Genomic DNA, 19,397 nt, shown 5'->3' with positions numbered 1-19,397 from the left:
AACACATTTCCACAGGTCTTCATTTGTTTTTTGTTTTTTTTGTTTTGTTTTTTTTTTGTTTTTTTTTTTTTTGTTTGTTTTGGGTTTTTCTTTTCTGAGAAAGAAAAATTAATCGTGTCATCACAGAGGCCTTTTGGCACATTTTTCTGGTTTGCTGCTCATTTGCTGGGATTTCATGATCCCTCACGAGGCTGAAGTTAGCTTCCGATTGTTAGCTTCCGATTCGCTAGTTAAGAGAAATTTTAAGGGACCCTTAAGTCAGAAAGCGAGTGACTGTATTTCTCTGTTAACCCTCCGTTTTATTGATACTCAATGCCGTCAAACCCGTCTTAGATTATTCTACAGAGCCTACTAAATCTGAAAAACATAGTTTGTGATTTGTGAAACCTTTTTCTGATTTGTGAAAATGCAATAAAGGCAGATTTCACTCATTTTTCTGCCGTTTTTACACACTATACCTGGTCCAGATGTTATAATATCACACTGAGTCAGGTCAAACCTGTCCTAGATTATTCTACAGACTCTACTGAATCTGAAAAACACAGGTGAATCTGATCTAAGAAACCTTTATTGGATCATTTTTACACAAGCCCACGCCTCTCCATGTCATTCCTTATTGCCATCTCCATGGCCTCCATTTCACTAGAAAAAGAAATCATATTTTTTGACAGAGATTTTGGGCTATTTTTTAAAGAACATTTAAATGTTTCACTAACCTCGCATCCAGTGGTCCATGATCAACCTCTGCCACTGCGTCTTTTGTTGTCATGTTCCTTATTTCTACCAAGGCCTTTACTGTCACCTTTGTTACAGGTATGATATCCCGATTATGCATCTATATTATTGTCAATGTTATTATGCTCATACCTCTACATTTAAAAAGACACCTATTGACTTACCTCTGGCAACATCACAACAAGGATGTATTTAAGCTTGTCATAGGACAGCATGATGGAGACTTCATCTGAGATTTTTTCACAGTTATGAAGGAAGCCTGTCAGGTACTTAACTATCCTGTCCAGCTGTTGGTCATCAAACAATATTGGAACCCACTTTTGTGTAAATTCAAAGTGGGGCTGCTTCTCTCCAGACACGACGGCCTGAAAAATAAATGTACTCAAACTTAACCGTACTGTTTGCTTGCTGGAGGTGGCATGGTCATAGTGATCACATAATGATTAAGCGTTATGTGATGAACAAAAAGAAAAAGGCGTACCTGCAGTGTATCTTCTGCACCCTTTTGTTCCACAATGAACTTGACAAGCGCTTCATTTTTTTCTGAACGTTCAGCAGCAGCCTCTGCTGCCTTGTCCTACAACAAAAGATCAGTAAAATTATTTGTATAGAGCAATATATGAGAATATTGATATTATTATTATGCAAACACACTTGCTGATATATTCTCCATCTGCAACAACCTAAATTTCAGAATTTTAGACCGGAGATTAAGTGTTGATGCTTACCCTGACCATAACTATGTGCCCAACATGGGACGTTGGACGCAACTTTTTGGGGATATTTTTCTCAGTGATTTTTCTGTCTCCACTCCCGGGGTGCTGGCATTCTTGTAGGCCATCATAGAAATGCCATTTTTGGTCTGTACCCAGTTTGTGGAACGCCACAAAGTGATTCAAAGTACTCAGGTGATACGTCACAGCAGCTGGCTCATACCTACAAGTGACAAAATATATTTTGGGAAATGAGCAGTTTTTTTGTTTGTTTGTTTGTTTGTTTGTTTGTATCATAATAAATCATGCCGATGCAGATTCTCAGTCATCCAGGTCATTCTCATTCAGAAGGTTGAAGCAAAGCATCTGGACTTGTAGAGTTTTTTTGAAAAAAAATACCTTCCCTTAACAGAGGTGGTGGACTTAGACATAATCTTTCCTCCACATGTAACACAGTGCCGTCTTCTATTCTTTAGAATGAAGCTGCTTGGAGGAGCAGAGAAACTCTACAAGTCAAGATGCCTCGCTTTAACATTTTGAATCATGATAAATCACAATTTTATTGAAAATAAGATTATCATGCAATAGTTTAATGAGTATTAAACATATTTGGTAAACTTACTTTCCACAAAGTACTGTCACCAGCTTTGGCAAGGCTGTAGGATATTGCTTTGGCCTTATGCTCCCTGTGTGCAACACCGAGACCAATAAAAGACACGGTAGGCCATGCACAAAGGCTCGCTGCACAATGGTCTGACTTTCAGTGCAGGGATGTGGACCTCTGTTGAATGTAGGAACAAACGTCTGACCATAAACAGTTTGCACTGTAACAGCTAAATCCTGAGCACATAAGGTCAGGGATTAAAACAAGAGAATAAAGGAATGGCACATGTGCAAAAGAGTCATTTATATGAAGGACTTGTCCACATTACCTTTTAAATGCAAATGTTGTATTTTTCAATTATTTGAAGGCATTAACATCAGTTATTGTTTCAGTATTTCACATTAACATATAAGGATATTTTCATATGTAAAATATCGCAGAGATTAAAGTCAAGTAAGCATATAATTTGCCTTGCAAGCTTTGAAAATATCAATAAGAAATGACAAAAATGCATACTCACGTTTTACATGGTAGTACTCTTAAAGACTCACTGGCCCACTTTTCAAGGACAGTCTGCAGGCTACCAAAATCCTCACACCTGGAAAATTAATGAAAGGAAAATATAACTAATTTTGTAATATAAAAAATAATATTAAAAATGTGATATTTGCAAAATAAATACATAATAAACAGATGACAACACTGACTGATAAATACAATACATGCAAAAAATAATAAAAAAAAAGTGAACTTACACCACATCAATGGAAGTGTATGTCCTTTTGCCACTGGACAAACTTCATTGAGACATTTTTGTTGAATTTAATTTTTTAGCAGAAAATCCAGTCGAGAGACAACCATGTCTTCTTCGGTGCCAAAAGCATCCCATGATTGTCCTTGAAATCTCCCAAGGGTCTTCAGCCACAGCAATTTTCCCTGCGACCATGAACACTAAGAAGGGTAGCTATCCATGGGTCAAGACTTGCTTTGCTTTTTAAATCATTGTTGACTCCTGGTCTTCTCTTTATTACCAAAAACAGGGGATAGGTCAGATGGCGTTATAATTCTATGTTGTCACTCCATTCTCAGCATCACATGAGCTATAAATATACCATCACTATGAATAGGCTACATTCATAATATGCTAATTTTTTGTAAGAAATATATGGTAGCCTTTGGGAAATAATTTAGGGTCTGCTTTGTGACTTTCAGGTGATGTTTGGGACACTAAATTAGCTATCACAATTGATGAAATGCTAAAACTTAAAACTATTAAAAGAAATATATATATACACACACACACACACACATATATATATATATATATATATATATATATATATATATATATATATATACGCACACACATGTTTGTGTGGGCATCGGTGCTGAACACCGCTGAGCACAGTAGTTACAGAGGAAAACTGTAAATGCGCGGCCATGTAGAGAAAAGGCATGCTGTTGTGCATCTTCTAACCTTAAATAACTTCTGTTTATTATCTAGTGCGATAAAACACCATTAAACAAAATTATCTTGGCCTTCAAAATGGGGCGGGGCACCACATTATAATATATTAATAACTATAATTATAACGTATCATAACATAAACCATACTGAACTAAAATCAATTTCCATCAGGCAGCGCAGCTGATTTGCCTCAGATAGCATTTACAATTTACAGCATTTAGCAATTACAACGTTCTTTATAATTAATAGCAAACATCGGAATTTTCCAATATCCATACAGGCTAATGTGGTTAAGACATATATGTTTTGTAACTGTAAAAAAAATTTTATTGACCTTCCCAAATTAACAAACCATAGGAGGGCAACAATGTAATGTATATATTTAGCTGGTATTAATTACTCTCTCACATGTTATTCATTCAGTATTTTCTTGCAACATCAAAGCTCACCTGCTTTGATCCCTGTCTTGCTCTTCTGAATTGATTGGCGCATGCGCGAATTTAAATACGTAGCGGGAAACGCAGGTTCAGTAGAATAATCTAGGACAGGTTTGACCTGACTCAGTGTGATATTATAACATCTGGACCAGGTAAAGTGTGTAAAAACGGCAGAAAAATGAGTGAAATCTGCCTTTATTGCATTTTTACAAATCAGAAAAATGTTTCACAAATCACAAACTATGTTTTTCAGATTCAGTAGACTCTGTAGAATAATCTAGGACAGGTTTGATGGCATTGAGTATCAATAAAACGGAGGGTTAACAGAGAAGTCACTCGCGTTCTGACTTAAGGGTCCCTTAAAATTTCTCCTAATTAGCGAATCGGAAGCTAAGTTCAGCATCGTCGATCCCTCAGACATAAACCAGGTCAGAGTTCCACCGCGGTCTGTTTCCCTCCACATGCAACGCGGAGAATGTCCTGCAGGGGGCGCAAACGCGCCGAAGGTCCGCGGTTTTACCTGAAACTTCAAGCATTTTTTCTTTCTTCACAAATCAACAATATTGTACAAAATTAATGAGAAAAACTGAGCAGAAACAACAATAACAAACAGATACGCACACTTCTAAATATTTGAGAGAGAAGTCCATTACATCAACATTAAACAGCAGATTCATATTCAACATGGGCTTCTCCAAAATCAGCCTTTCAATGCACTTGTAAACAAATTCAAGTCATTTTAAAACTGGAGACGTTTATGCATAAAAGCCAATATAATCTAATTATTTAGTCCAAATTCTGCCATTTTATTTTCCATGTGAAAGCCAAGTCTTGTTTTTTGAAAATTTAAAGATGGACAAGTTTGGTTTTTGCAAGTAATTTAGAAACTGATGAAAAATATTTGGTTATACTGCAAGAGTAAAATAGGTGTTCCAGTCAAAGCGTTTAGAGAAGAAGAAAATGAGTTGCATTCATTCAAACAATGCACTTTCCAAATCTATTGCAAAGTGTGCATGTCATCGGTAAGCATAGAAAATGCTGTTATCCACATGACTGACAGTAGCCACATGACAGCTTTTATCTTGTTAATGTAGTGTGTGTCATGTCAGTGTGAATGCCTCCTCAAATGAGCAGTGGGACATCAGCAGCTCTGAACAGCAGCATCCTCGTAGGGAATAAAGCCACATGAAGCAAACAAGGACAGGCAGCTAACATATGAATGACAAGACTCCTCTTTTATTTTTATTGTATTTTTCTTATTTAGTGGATTATTTTATTTTTATTTATATAAAAAAATGTTTTCTTGTTGGCACCCACGCACCAAAAACTAATTTCTCATACATGTAAACCTACTTGGCAATAAACCTGATTCTAAAGTCACTGTACACAGCACATTCTTCCTAGAATGGGTGGTTGTTTGTCTCTGTGTTGGTCATGTGATGGACTGGCCATCTGTCCAGGTGTACCTGCCTCTCACCTTCTATTTCCTGGGATAGACTCCAGCTTCCCCATTAGCCTGAAGTGGACTAAGCAGAATAGAAAATGAATGGATGGGTTTATACTTTCGAATTTGTGCTTGTTTTGACTGAACATTATTGCAAAAATAATTTCAACAAGTACAGCACAAAAATATAACATTATTATTATTATTATTATTATTTTACATTAATTCAGCAAAACATTTGTTTTCAAGTGAACACAGTCCAAAGGAAAAAATACACCACATTAAGTTAAATTATGTTGTTCCTTTAACTGACTTCTCTCTACTTGAGATAATGTACTTTTTATCTCCCAGTACCATAGAGTAGCTAATCCAGATTATAGTTATTTATTTATTTTCAGTTCTCAGTCAAAAACAGAAATAAAAAAAATAAAATCTAACATTTATTCATTTCCATAAAATTCAGACAAGAAAGGGAAACATTCTCCAGCAAGATCTAAATATGCAGATATTTATTGTCTTCTACGCATGCGCATTTAACGAAAAAGTTTTTTTTTTTTTTTTGTGCAGTAAGGACACGTCAATAAATCCATGTTACTCTGATTAATATATGTACCTCGTGAAATAAACTAATAACTTTCATTTTATGTATGCATTTTCATAGAAATTGTAGACCTATATTTAGATATTTTGAGTTTTTCATTAATATAAAAGCCCAATAATAGAAACTTTTATTAATCTACACTGTCGAGGCATCCTACCTTCATTAATTTATTCGAAGTGTGATTTTTGAACGACTGTTTTTGATCGCACATACTGTGAATTGTGTTAAAGACACACACATACACACACACACACAAACACACGGTAACACGTTTCGACATTTTCCTGAGCGCGCCAATGATTGCTCTGGTTAGATTTATAGTCAATACGTCGACGGACGTGATTGCGTATCATTTGACGCTAATGCAGCATCATTTGACGCGGAGGAAGCGTACCGGGCTATATCACCTCAACGGTAGTTACGTAGCATCGCACGTTGCTAGTTAGTTGCAATGTTGTAGCTATTAGCACGATAGCCATTCCTTCGCTGGGAGGGATACCCGATGTTTTTTTCTGATAAACGTTTAGATGTCAGTAACTTACAGTTTGGTTAAGAACCAACTGCTGGTCAGCCGAAATTAACCGACGAAGAATCGACGAGCTTCTTGTTGTCTTTTTTTTCCTCCTAGCTCGTTAGCCGACCCAGCCTACTACTTAGCTAGCCGCTGCGGGCCACCGTTTAACTTCCTCTGTGTGAAGCATCTTCTGTCCGGTTGGACGACCATGGCGATGAGACAGACGCCCCTCACCTGCTCCGGTCACACCCGGCCTGTGGTGGACCTGGCCTTCAGTGGGATCACTCCCTACGGCTACTTTCTTATCAGCGCCTGCAAAGGTGAGACCAGTAGCTTGTTAGGGAAGTTCAGATTTTCACAGCCGTTTAAAAATACGTTGGTGACTCAAACTGTTAAATACTTTGTTATACCCGTGTCTGATTGTTTGATGTGTCCTTAAAGCCGACATTCTCCTCGTTAAAACTACCTAACTGACTGTATGCGATGCTCTGGTCTCTAACATCTGTATCCTCCTCTCCCGCCCAGATGGCAAGCCCATGTTGCGCCAGGGAGACACAGGGGACTGGATAGGAACGTTTCTGGGTCACAAAGGCGCTGTCTGGGGAGCCACTCTGAACACAGATGCCACCAAGGCGGCTACGGCCGCCGCTGACTTCACAGCGTGAGTGGGGGGTCCAGGGACAGCTGGTTGTCCAGGTTATACCTGGATGTACCTGTAAATATTATTTAAGGAGAAGGTTAGGGCCACATCACAACTGTTATGACAACTTTGGTGATAAATAATGTTATTAGGATTTAGAAATGTGTGAAAATGACAGAAAACTGACAACGGAAATCATGAGATCTTTCCTCTGTGGTGATTCACACTTTTTAATATAACATCTTGATGCAAACATCAAAGGACCTATGACTCCTCGGGAAGTAGAGTGTAGAATAAACTAGAAGGTTCCTGAAGAGGTTCTGATGTATGCAGCCACTGTCCACTGAGATGTAGGGTATCTACATCTGGCTGCCATAACTCATGAACTGTGGGGGCGGCCATGATGGAATCTGTCATAGAAGGAACAGCTGTCTAACTGGTTGCTATGGTGACAAAGTCTTTGCACTTGGAAGTGCAGGTTCGTCGGCTAAATTCGTCACAGTGGCTCCCAAGTGCTGTCCCAGGTGGAGGGCGTCTCAAAATCCAACCTAACCCACACTCCGTTTGACCTGTAGTGAAGGCTGCTGGTAGTGGATCCGTTTCTCCCAGAATTCATTTGGCGTGGTGAATGAGCAACAAAGCTCCCAAGATTACGTTTTATTATTTATTTATTTAATTAACGTTACTTCAGTAGAAAGTGATAAAACCAAGTACATTAAAACATGTTTGTTAAACAGTGGCTTTAAAATTCTGTAATATTTGATATTCGTGGGTTTTAAAGGGTTAATGAAGAGTTTGCCTGCTAGAAAACAACAGAGCCTCAAATAGTCGTTTTTCTTTTCTTTTACATTGTTACCTGGTCGGTGTTAATGTTCGCTGTGATATGCAGATGGTAATTTCAGAGGTTTAAGTGATTCAACGTCCTATGTAGCTGCTATGGGAAAGTCATTGGCTAGGTAGTCTGTCCCATTTCAAGAACATTAAGCAGGCTTCGAAGTGTCCACACCATAGATTGTATATAAATGATGGATGGAGCCTCCGTGACTGCACCGCTCTGGACTGGATCGCATAGCCCTGATCTGGATTGTCTCTTCCAGCACGATACAGACCATCATGTCCAACATTAGCTACGTTTGCATGGACAAACATTTCATCAATCTGACTGGAGATTCCTGAAATGTGCTGCTCAGCCTCATGGGCTCGACACACGGGAGGCGACGTCGCTCCTCCTCCATTCATTTCCTATGGCACCTGCGTATTGAGGCGAAAATCGCTGCCCTCAACCAGCCAAGCCACAGGCGACATTCGTGCATGTGAAATGTTGCGCTTGTTCATGTAGACGTGCACACAAATCTTGCGACGCGACATAAGAAAATAGGAAAATGTTTCATTTTTGTCGCTGTCGCCTGGCACTACAGCCAACCAGCGAGGGGCTTCATGGACTGACCAATGAGAGCAGGCTAGACAGCGCAGTCTGCAAACACTTTGAACATGGAAGAATGGATCATTTTAGCTTAATAAAAGGCAGCAGCGTGGCGCCAGAGTGAATTAGTCAAAACGTAGGCTCTGGATTTATCTGGATCAGCCTCGAGGTCCATCAAATGATGATATTCACGATGCTGTTTCCTATTTTGTAAACTTGGATGAAGCCAGAGTTGTCTTTCTTTTATACTAAACAGCATGATTTCTGTTAATTCCTGCAAAATATTATGACTCTCCATCTGTCATACTTTGTCACATCAGGGACTGGTTTGAAAATGTCAAATCCCCACCAATATCATAACCAATCAAATTTTATTAGAGAAAAGCGATCTTAGAGCGCGATGCACGGCACTGCTGCCGTTGCTGTCGTTGGTCGCCTCCCGTGTGTTCGGTTTCACGAAGGCTGCGATGAGTTTTGCCTGTCGCTGTCGTTGGTCGCGTACCGTGTGTCGAGCCCATCAGTCTCACCCTGCAGCCTGCTTCATCTTTGATGATGAGGATGGATCACAGTGCAGAGCTGAGTGTACCAAGGCTGTAGTGTAAAGGAAAGTATTAAAGAAACAACTCTGCTCTGTGCAGGTTAACTTCAGAGATAGCAGGATTCTGCCTAATGTTTGTGCACCAGAGATTATGTTTGTCTCATGTGGTCATCTTTAAAGATCCCTTCTTCATCATGTCTCTTTAATCTACTTTCTATGATCTGATTCTGCTCTGAAACTTGCTGTGTGCAAATACTTCATGAACTTCACATTTCCTGCATGTGCTTTCCAGAAAGGTGTGGGATGCAGTGAGCGGAGACGAGGTCCTTACATTGGCCCATAAACACATCGTCAAGAGTGTCAGTTTTACTCAGGTCAGTCCAGTTCCTGGACACCACCATGTTATTCAGACGTTGAGACACACGTGTCTTTGTGGTCAAATGGAGATTTTTCAGATGCATCCTTTCTACTTTGGAAAATGACTGAAACCATTAACACACCCACTTAAAGTCCAGCTGATTTCTCAATATTTTCATCAGAGCAGCATAAAAAATATTCAGACTATGAAGTTGTAGATATTAAAAATAAATTGATGTTCATTGGCTAGTAAGTTCAGATAAACAGCTGATTTTCCTGCATATTGATGTCAGATATGTGATGTCATGACCAACTGAATGGTGAAGTCTGCTATAAACAAAGTTGAGGAAGGAAGAGAAATGAGCTAAATAATAACTGAGGGGAAATAATGAAATGTATGCTTGTATACAACAGGAAGTTCTGGATCAGTTCTAAAGTAAAGGAGTGTTTCTGTTCTGCAGGACAGTAGCTGTCTGCTGACGGCAGGAAACGACAAGCTGCTGCGTATTTATGACCTTAGCAACCCTGAAGCAGGTAAGTCATCGTAGAGGACCCGTCTCTGGACCAGGTTACTGGAAACCAAGCTCCTCTGGAGTCCTTCAGTTAAAGACCCGCTCCAGTGAAAATCATATTTTTCATGTTGTTCATGTCCATGTGGCAATTATCTGACGCTAGAGAACATATCTTGTGAAAATTTTGATCAAAATAGCTTTTCTGAGTATTTCTGCATTTAAATCATTGAGAATCAATGGCGGGCAGAAAAAGGTGAGCTCAGACAGACCCTCATTTACACGCCATAAACCCACAGGGCAGGGCCACAAGCTCCTGCACCGCCCTCTCCACCCGTTCTCGCTCTGAGAACGAAGAGATGGCAGTAGACTATGGGTGTAGGCCACTGAGCAGCGCTGACTCCGCCCACAACTCATGCTGGTCTTCTGCAGAAGCAGAGTCCAGAAAAAGGGCGCAGGTTTTGTGATTTTTGCCAAAAACTTCATAAAGACGCACAGAAAGTGGATCTGTCCGGCCAGCTTAACCCGGATCTGTCAAGATCAACAGAATCTGACCCAGGTCGGTGTCCCGGTCTGGGTCAGAGTCTAACTTCCAGCTCCTCAGGTCAGAGTCTTGTCGGACCGGGTCGGTGTCCTGGTTAGAGTCCTGGTCAGGGTGGTTCCCTGGTTTGGGGCGGACCACTAGTCCCAATCTGGGTCACGAACTGACGGGCCTCTGGGGTCGAACTCCTGGTCCCAACCTGGGTCACGAACTCACGAACTAAGGGGTTGGGCTCCTGATCCCGGTCTGGGTCAGAAGCTGATGGGCCTGTGGGGTTGGACTCCTGGTCCCAGTCTGGAGCTGACGGTTCTCTGTCTGTGTCTTGCAGCTCCTCAGGAGATTTCAGGCCACAGCTCGGCCATAAAGAAAGCTCTGTGGTGCAACGATGATAAACAGATCCTCTCTGCTGCTGACGACAAAACCATCCGGTTGGTGACCTCTTCTCCTGGTTCTGTTGGTGTCCTGACTGTCTCTGAGTCCATCATTTGTCCAACCATGTTTCTATGGGTCCAGACTGTGGGACAGGAGCTCCATGGAGGAGGTGAAGACGCTGAGCTTTGACACATCGGTGAGCAGCATGGAGTACGTCGCTGACGGGGAGATCCTGGTCATCACGTACGGAAAGACCATCGCGTTCTACAACGCTCTGAGGTACGCTGGCTGGTTGCCATGGTAACACAGCTCTGTAACTGACAGGTAGCTGTTCATGTTGATCTGCAGACATGAGTTCAACTAAACTAGAAAATACTGCTGAGTTGTTAAAACTATGGCTGGCTTTCCTGTTTAGGCAGTCATGTTATGCCATGTGTGAGAAAAAGCTGAACTCAGACCTGATTATAAGCTGCTGAACCAGAGCCTCATGTCCACACGGTCCATTTTTAGTCTGTTATACTTTTAGGAAAATCCTCGTTTAACCCATAAAACCTTTATTCGTTTATACACACAAAGTATTCTAGCATTCCTGAAGAACTGCTGATCATGTAAGGGATCGATGCCAACCATCCAACAGAGTTTTAAGGGTTAAAGAAAACCCAGCTTTAAGCTGGTTTAGTAGAGTCTGAAGGTGGTGGAGACCCTCCCTCTGTGTCTTGTGGTGTTTCTGGGCTGCAGTCTCTCTGAAAGCCTGAATAACAGCTGACTGTTGCACAGCTTCGGCTCTGAGTCATGAAGGATCATCTGCTGGGTGATACAGAAACACCCTCTGACCACATGGCTGCTGAGTTTCTGCTGCTCCTAGCCAGGTGGCATCCAGGAGCTCTAGTTCTGGTTCTTCATGATGGTTTGGTGAACAGAGCTGTAGTTTCTGCTGTCTTCAGGTTCTTTATTGTCTTATGATTATCAGTAATAACTATTGATCATTGCTGTGTTTTTCCACACCATTAAGCTTGGAACTGATTAAGACTGTGGAGGCCCCGGCTCCCATCAACTCGGCCTCCCTCCATCCAGAGAAGGACTTCTTTGTTGCTGGTGGTGAAGACTTCAAGCTCTACAAGTTTGACTACAGCACAAAGGAAGAACTGGGTGAGGAGAGAGCACTTCAGGATAGGCCTGTCGCGATAAGCAATAAGTCAATTAATTGAACGATAAGAAAATAAGAGCACGATAAGTTTGCCGGCCGCGATAATTTTTATTAGTCCCCCCTTTACCATAAACTGTGTATGACAATAGGTTTCACTATGGAGTATTTCGACTCAACGCTCTGGTTTGTTGCGGAGTGATCTCTCTGGTGTCATACTTGACTGCAGCATGTTGCAGCACGAGCCGGTAAGCCGCATTTGTTTTGCAGGGCTGCCAACACGCAATGGCCGTGAGACTTGCGCATTTAAGTGGCTTCTCACGCTCTCGCGCTAAACCTCCGATTCTCATGCTGAAATATGTAAATAATAGATGCAAGCATCTCCTCTTTTATTGTTTCGCTGCTTCCCACATGTAAGCAGAACACACACATTCTAGCTTACGACGTCAGTACAAAGCCCCCACTTCCTGGTCTACCGTAATAACCCCTGTAATCCGCAGGCACATTACGCAAATAGAGTCAGCCTATATACTAGCGTATTTGACAAAATACACATTAAGAGCAATGCCGGCTAATCGAGAGGTTTGGGAGGATTCCCAGTGGGCCACATTACTTTTGGGCCGGCGTCCCGGCATATGTGAAAAAGGCGCTTTTATTTATTTAGTTTATTGATCTTTGAAAAGGTGTACTTGCATTATTATGGCATATGTCATTATATTAGTTGAGAATGGTCTCAAAATGACACATTAGCGCTTTGCGCAATATTATCGTTTATCGCGATAATTTCTGAGAAAATTTATCATACAGCTAAATTTGTTATCGTGACAGGCCTACTTCAGGATCCATTATAAATAGCTTTTATTTGCTTGTTTGAATGATGCTGCCCCGGTGTACCGCTCTGAGCTCCTCTGTCCTATACACCGAGGGTACAAGCGATAAGAAATATGAACTTTTTCCTATTTACAAAAACAACAACCACTTATCCCCTCTCCCACAGTCGTACAGTCTTATTACAGATCAATAAAAATGCAAATAATACACTTCCATCCTACTTACTGTAAGCAGATGAACAGATGGGTACACAGCACATAGTAACATGCAGGGAGGTCGTCTTGTTAATGAGATGAAATGATGAAGATGGAGATTAAATATGGTGACGTATCAGTTGACCAGAGATAAGCCCTCATTTGTCTACCCGGAGGACCTGGGCAAACAAGTGTGTACACACACACACACACACTGTACATATATGTGTATATATATGTATGTATATGTGTATGTGCGTGTACACACACACTATATATATGTGTGTGTGTGTGTATGTGTGTATATATATATGTGTGTATGTATGTATGTATGTGTGTATCTATGTATGTGTGTATGTATGCATATATATATATATATATATGTATGTGTATGTGTGTGTGTATATATATATATATATATATATATATATATATATATATATATAATGTATGTGTGTATGTATGTGTGTATGTGTATATATATATGTATAGGTGTGTATATATATATATATGTATATGTGTGTATATATGTGTATGTGTGTATATATGTGTATGTGTGTATATATATGTATATGTGTATGTGTGTATATATATGTATATGTGTATGTGTGTATATATATGTATGTGTATGTGTGTATATATATGTGTATGTGTGTATATATATATGTATATATATATATATATATATATATATATATATGTATGTATGTGTGTATATATATATATATATATATATATATATATATATATATATATATATATATATATGTATGTATGTGTGTATATATATATATATATATATGTGTGTGTGTGTGTATATATATGTATGTGTATATATATATATATATATATATATGTATATATACATATATATATATATATATATATATATATATATATATATATATACATATGTATCTACACACATATACAGGAGCAGAAAAAGCCCAAATAAGCAGCTCCACCTGGGAAAAAAAGGCCAAAAACCTGCGACTGGTGTTACAATAGAATATAACTTTGTTATTGCAACAAGTGCAATGAAATTACAAAGCCCTCCAGTCAGTGCAAAAGAGAATAAAAAAACACTTATAATAAATAAGCCAAAATACAACGTATTGTTAATAACATGAAATAGTTGGTTTTTGAGCCTGGATCTTGTTCTGTAAGAAGAACAAGTGTTTTCTTTTGTGACATCTACATCTGTCTTTGACCTTTGACCTGTGTCTCCAGAGTCCTATAAAGGCCATTTTGGTCCAGTGCACTGTGTTCGCTTCAGTCCCGACGGGGAGCTGTACGCCAGCGGCTCTGAGGACGGCACGCTGCGACTGTGGCAGACGGCGGTGGGGAAAACCTACGGCCTGTGGAAATGTGTTCTTCCTGGTAATTCCCACTTTCACACCCAGTTAAATCCTCATCACAGATGACCAGGTTGAGAGAGATCCTTCATCTCAGGAGAAAACATTTGTCTGCAGAGACACTCAGACTGGTTTATTCTACCCAGATGAGTAAACTAGTGTTTGTGAAGTCATGAATTTCAGTCCCAGTTTCTCACTGAGGAAACTGGGAAATTCACCTGGAATAATATCCACTAAGACTTTACTGGGTTTACACAAAGATGAAGAAAGAATAGAGGTTTGGATCGTCTGCAGAGCTAAGGAATGTCTGTAGCTACACGCTGGAATGTCTGTAGTTACGCACAGCGGGAACGTCTGTAGCTAAGCGGGAATGTCTGTAGTTGCGTGGAGCAGGAACGACTAACTAGGCGCAGTGGGAACGTCTGTAGCTACTCTCTGGAATGTCTGTAGCTACGTGCAGTGGGAACGTCTGTAGCTATGTTCAGGACGTCTGTACTTAGGATAAATCTGCTGGGATGCCTGATCCCAGCAGATTTATCTTGCTGTGTTTGTCAAATCAGTTTTCATTGACTAAAGTATTTTATTCCCAGTAGGAGATAAACAACAGATCAGGTGATGAAACAGACATTTTAGCATGTGATAGAAAATCTGAGCTGATGGTGAATAGGCCTGTCGCGATAAGCAATAAGTCAATTAATTGAACGATAAGAAAATAAGAGCACGATAAGTTTGCCGGCCGCGATAATTTTTTTTCGTCCCCCCTTTACCATAGACTGTGTATGACAATAGGTTTCACTATGGAGTATTTCGACTAAACGCTCTGGTTTCTTGCGGAGTGATCTCTCTAGTGTCACACTTGACTGCAGCATGTTGCAGCACGAGCCGGTAAGCCGCATTTGTTTTGCACGGCTGCCAACACGCAATGGCCGTGAGACTTGCGTATTTAAGTGGCTTCTCACGCTCTCGCGCTAAACCTCCGATTCTCATGCTGAAATATGTAAATAATAGATGCAAGCATCTCCTCTTTTATTGTTTCGCTGCTTCCCACATGTAAGCAGAACACACACATTCTAGCTTACGACGTCAGTACAAAGCCCCCACTTCCTGGTCTACCGTAATAACCCCTGTAATCCGCAGGCACATTACGCAAATAGAATCAGCCTATATACTACCGTATATGACAAAATACACATTAAGAGCAATGCCGGCTAATCGAGAGGTTTGGGAGGATTCCCAGTGGGCCGCATAACTTTTGGGCCGGTGTCCCGGCGTATGTGAATGTGGTATCCCAGCTAACTGCTGGGTTGTAGTTACTTATAAGGCCAACAGAGGGCAGAATGACTTTGTTTCACAAGCAGTAGATTTTGAAGAGCAGAAGAAGAACACGGGTTTTTGTTCGATGTAAAGTGCTGAAGTTTGGTTCGTCATTAAAACCGGCATGCTTGTCTACTTGTCTGGAGTTTATTTGAAGATGCAACAGTGAAAAAGGCGCTTTTATTTATTTAGTTTATTGACCTTTGAAAATGTGTACTTGCATTATTACGGCATATGTCACTATATTAGTTGAGAATGGTCTCAAAATGACACATTAGCGCTCTGCGCAATATTATCGTTTATCGCGATAATTTCTGAGAAAATTTATCGTACAGCTAAATTTGTTATCGTGACAGGCCTAATGGTGAATCTGTTGCAGCAACTTGTGAATGTCCTCCTGAGAAGTGGTGGAGGTGAAGTTGGAAAGGACCTGCAGCTAACTGCAGAGTTGTAGCTCTATGATGGAAAGATGCAGCTGAAGGATCCTCCTCTTGTTCATTTAGCTTTTTATTATCTAGTCATTCATTTGTATCTTATTTCAAACCAAGAAAGTGAAAATGAAAACTTTCAGAGTTGGAGACTACAAGATAATGTAAAATACTCATCTAGTCCTAGTTCTTTTCTTCATAATATCTTAAACATTAAACTTTCAAAGCTTTTCATCCGGATTTTAGTTTATTATGGTTGACCTTTATTTTTGAAAGTCTTATTTTGAAAGTATTATGGTAATAATAAATCACAATATACAGTATACATGGTTTTAAATAAGCATCAGATTGTTTAATATCTTTTAATAATTAGTTAAAATCTACAGATTGTTTGCGATGTGTTCATGTCTGACTGTAGTTATTCCAGCTGGAGTGAAGTTTAGAGCTTTTTAAAGTTCCTCTCAGACTGAATGTATTCTCTCTCAGGTCTGTTAGGTCAGGAAAACCGGTCTCTCGTAAATGAGACTGCATGTCTCTGTGGGACTTCCTGTATAAATAAAGGTTAACAGGTAAAATAAAACATTTAGATTCTGTTATTGATCATTTCTAACTGAACATGATTTAAAGCATTTTAAAACTGTCCAGGTATTCAGGTTTCAGTGTTTTCAGTTTGATGAACAGTTTGTTGGTTCTGTACGAGTGATCTGTTAAGTCATGCAAGGCAAAAGGAACAGTACAAAGCTTGCAATGATGGCCGATTTAAAACATCTTTGATTTTATAAAGAACATATATTGATTTAATTTTTTTAATGAATCTTGTATGTATGTCCATGCATGTAATGCGTGGTTTTGTCTCGTGTCCAGAGGACCTGGGGACAGAGAACTCTGAGCAGTTGTACACCTCCACCCCCGAGATCAAAGCTTGAGGAGAAGGCGGCGCTCCGAGGAAACCAGATGGGAAAAAACATGGATGGAGGGATGTTCCATTGTGTTCTGTCCGACCACAGCAAGGAGCAGCGTCCAGAGCATCTCCATCCATCAGGAACTCATGTTATTATAATGGCCACACACACACACCTTTCTTTTCTTTTAAACGCTCATCAGGGGACAGTTTGTGCTGCAGAATAAGCAGTAGAGCTTTGAGTGTGGCTCATCGCTGCCTGCTTTCTCTCTGATCAGCCGGTTCTGATGGCTTGAACTTGTTTTAACCCCAAAGCTCCTGATGCACAGCTCAGATTTGGTTTCAGTATGAAGGTTTTAATGAGCTGGACCGAGGCCGTTGTTTTCAGTTCATAGTTAAAGGAAAACTGCAGGTTGTAGCCCGAGTTAAGATGCTTTCATTTCTTCTAACACGGTGTCTTTGAGTATTTTCTGCTGTTGTACTGGTTCAGTCTGTAAAGCGTCCAAATAAAGGAAATATTGTTTAGTGACAAAGTGGAAAAGGAAAGAAACGTCACTGGGTTTTCCGTTTTGAGTTGTCCTCATTTGTGTCCAGTGGTGAAATAAACTGATGCATTACGCTTTTATTTGGAAGTAATGCACAAAGCGCATTTTGGGTTTATATTCATTTTATATCTTACTTTTTGTTCTTCCTAATGAACCTGATGGAGATGAACAGCAAACACGACAGCTCACATGATCCTTTCATAAAAACTTTCAGCATCACAAGAATTAAACCTGAAAACAGATCCATTTACTTTTCATACAGACAAATGATAGTAATCCCTGATTGAATAGACATGGAAACCATAATAATACTGACTTTAACCGTAATTAACTTTATTAGACCTGAGTTGGACTTCAGGATCCAGAAGAACCGGTTCAAAAAGAAGGAAGAATAAGCAGCTGTCTTCCATTTCAGAACTAAACACGATAGACTTTTTCATTTATCCTGGACAGACTTTAAATTTCATTAATGAATACAAAACAGTTTGCAGTAAATTACAGATTAAGTTACAGCAAAAAAGTTCAATTTAACAGCTGAAGAAAAATAAAAAGGGAAAAGAGAAGATAAAAATAAAGTGGGGGATGACAAGAAAACGAATGAGTCACAACTTCTGTCAGTTTTTCTTACTTGTAAATGGGTCTGATGGTATAAACAAGTGTCTTGTTCAGAGACCATAATTATCAATGAGTTGATCATATATTCCATTTCGTCTACTTTTATATTAAACTAAAACTAAAACCATGTGATCATATGATACTGAAAAAACTTCCAACAAATTGTTGATAAAGAATCAGGAAAATTCTTTCCAGAGCTCTTTGCTGCATGAGCAATGCCAAAATAGATGAGCAAAGCTAGAATTTGTATATTTTTAACATTTTGTGACCACAGATGGCGGAAACATTTCATTCCTGGTACTGCTAGATCTCAGTGCTGCATTTGACAGGTCGACCAGAACACCTCACTTAGACCGGCTGGAAAACTCAGCTGGATTTTCTGGGACTGCAGTTAACTGGTTTGAGTCCTATTTAAAAGGCAGGGACTACTTTGTGTCTATAGGTAACTATAAATCTGAGCAAACCAATATAACCTGTGGAGTTCCCCAAGGCTCCATCCTGGGGCCACTGCTGTTCAACATCTACATGCTGCCACTTGCTCACATTATGAAAAATAAAAAAATGTTATTACCGTTATGCTGATGACACACAACTCTACATAACCATCTCACCAGGAGACTACAGTCCGATCCAAACTGATCAATTGCATCAATCAAATTAAAGATCGGATGTGCCAGAACTTCTTTCAGTTAAATGAAGACAAGACTGAAATAATAGTTTTTGGAGCCAAAGAAGAAAGATTAAAAATCAGTTCTCAGCTTCAGCCATCTAAGTTCAAAACTAACAACCAGGCCAGAAATCTGGAAGTAGTCCTGGACTCAGAACTGGATTTTAGCAGTTATGTTAAGACAGTTGTGAAGTTGGCCTGTTATCACTTAAAGAAGATATGGAGGATTAAAGGATTGATGACTCAGCAGGATTTAGAAAAACTGGTCCATGCATTTATCTTTAATAGACTGGACTACTGTAATGCTGTCCTCACAGGTCTCCCTAAAAAGTCCATCAGACAGCTGCAGTTAGTCTAGAACACTGCAGCTCCAGTCCAGGAAAGTAGACCCTAGACTTCCACTCCTCACTAAGACCAGGAAAGTAGACCCTAGACCTCCAGTCCTCACTAAGACCAGGAAAGTAGACTCCAGTCCTCACTAAGACCAGGAAAGTAGACCCTAGACCT

General features: G+C 39.8%; 2 protein-coding genes across 2 annotated transcripts; one reads left to right on the top strand and one right to left on the bottom strand.

Annotated features, from left to right (window-relative positions):
- Positions 1 to 844: 844 nt before the first annotated feature.
- On the bottom strand, positions 845 to 1,525 carry LOC121634576 (PWWP domain-containing DNA repair factor 3B-like). The gene is made up of 3 exons (XM_041977319.1): positions 1,464 to 1,525; positions 1,217 to 1,312; positions 845 to 1,100 (listed from the first exon to the last, which is right to left on the bottom strand). Exons 1-3 carry the CDS (start codon positions 1,470 to 1,472, stop codon positions 888 to 890), a joined length of 318 nt encoding a protein of 105 aa, XP_041833253.1. The 5' UTR covers positions 1,473 to 1,525; the 3' UTR covers positions 845 to 887.
- A 4,858-nt stretch (positions 1,526 to 6,383) lies between these two features.
- On the top strand, positions 6,384 to 17,709 carry LOC121634575 (serine/threonine kinase receptor associated protein). Its single transcript, XM_041977318.1, has 9 exons — positions 6,384 to 6,836; positions 7,042 to 7,177; positions 9,410 to 9,491; positions 9,936 to 10,008; positions 10,853 to 10,952; positions 11,038 to 11,175; positions 11,909 to 12,045; positions 14,296 to 14,445; positions 17,027 to 17,709. Exons 1-9 carry the CDS (start codon positions 6,725 to 6,727, stop codon positions 17,086 to 17,088), a joined length of 990 nt encoding a protein of 329 aa, XP_041833252.1. The 5' UTR covers positions 6,384 to 6,724; the 3' UTR covers positions 17,089 to 17,709.
- Positions 17,710 to 19,397: the final 1,688 nt, after the last annotated feature.

Source organism: Melanotaenia boesemani, chromosome 23 (genome assembly GCF_017639745.1).
Source record: "Melanotaenia boesemani isolate fMelBoe1 chromosome 23, fMelBoe1.pri, whole genome shotgun sequence".
NCBI lineage: Eukaryota > Metazoa > Chordata > Actinopteri > Atheriniformes > Melanotaeniidae > Melanotaenia > Melanotaenia boesemani.
Note: the sequence above shows the minus strand (reverse complement) of the source record. Positions and strands in the feature narration are given on the sequence as shown.

What these genes read in the sequence shown, in the direction of transcription:
- LOC121634575 (XM_041977318.1), top strand. Translation starts at nt 6,725, where the DNA reads ATGGCGATGAGACAGACGCCCCTCACCTGCTCCGGTCACACCCGGCCT. An exon ending in AGAGTGTCAGTTTTACTCAG is followed by an intron (nt 9,492 to 9,935) that starts GTCAGTCCAGTT and finishes TCTGTTCTGCAG; the next exon opens with GACAGTAGCTGTCTGCTGAC. An exon ending in GCTGACGACAAAACCATCCG is followed by an intron (nt 10,953 to 11,037) that starts GTTGGTGACCTC and finishes CTATGGGTCCAG; the next exon opens with ACTGTGGGACAGGAGCTCCA.
- LOC121634576 (XM_041977319.1), bottom strand. An exon ending in GTGCAGAAGATACACTGCAG is followed by an intron (nt 1,101 to 1,216) that starts GTACGCCTTTTT and finishes TTTATTTTTCAG; the next exon opens with GCCGTCGTGTCTGGAGAGAA.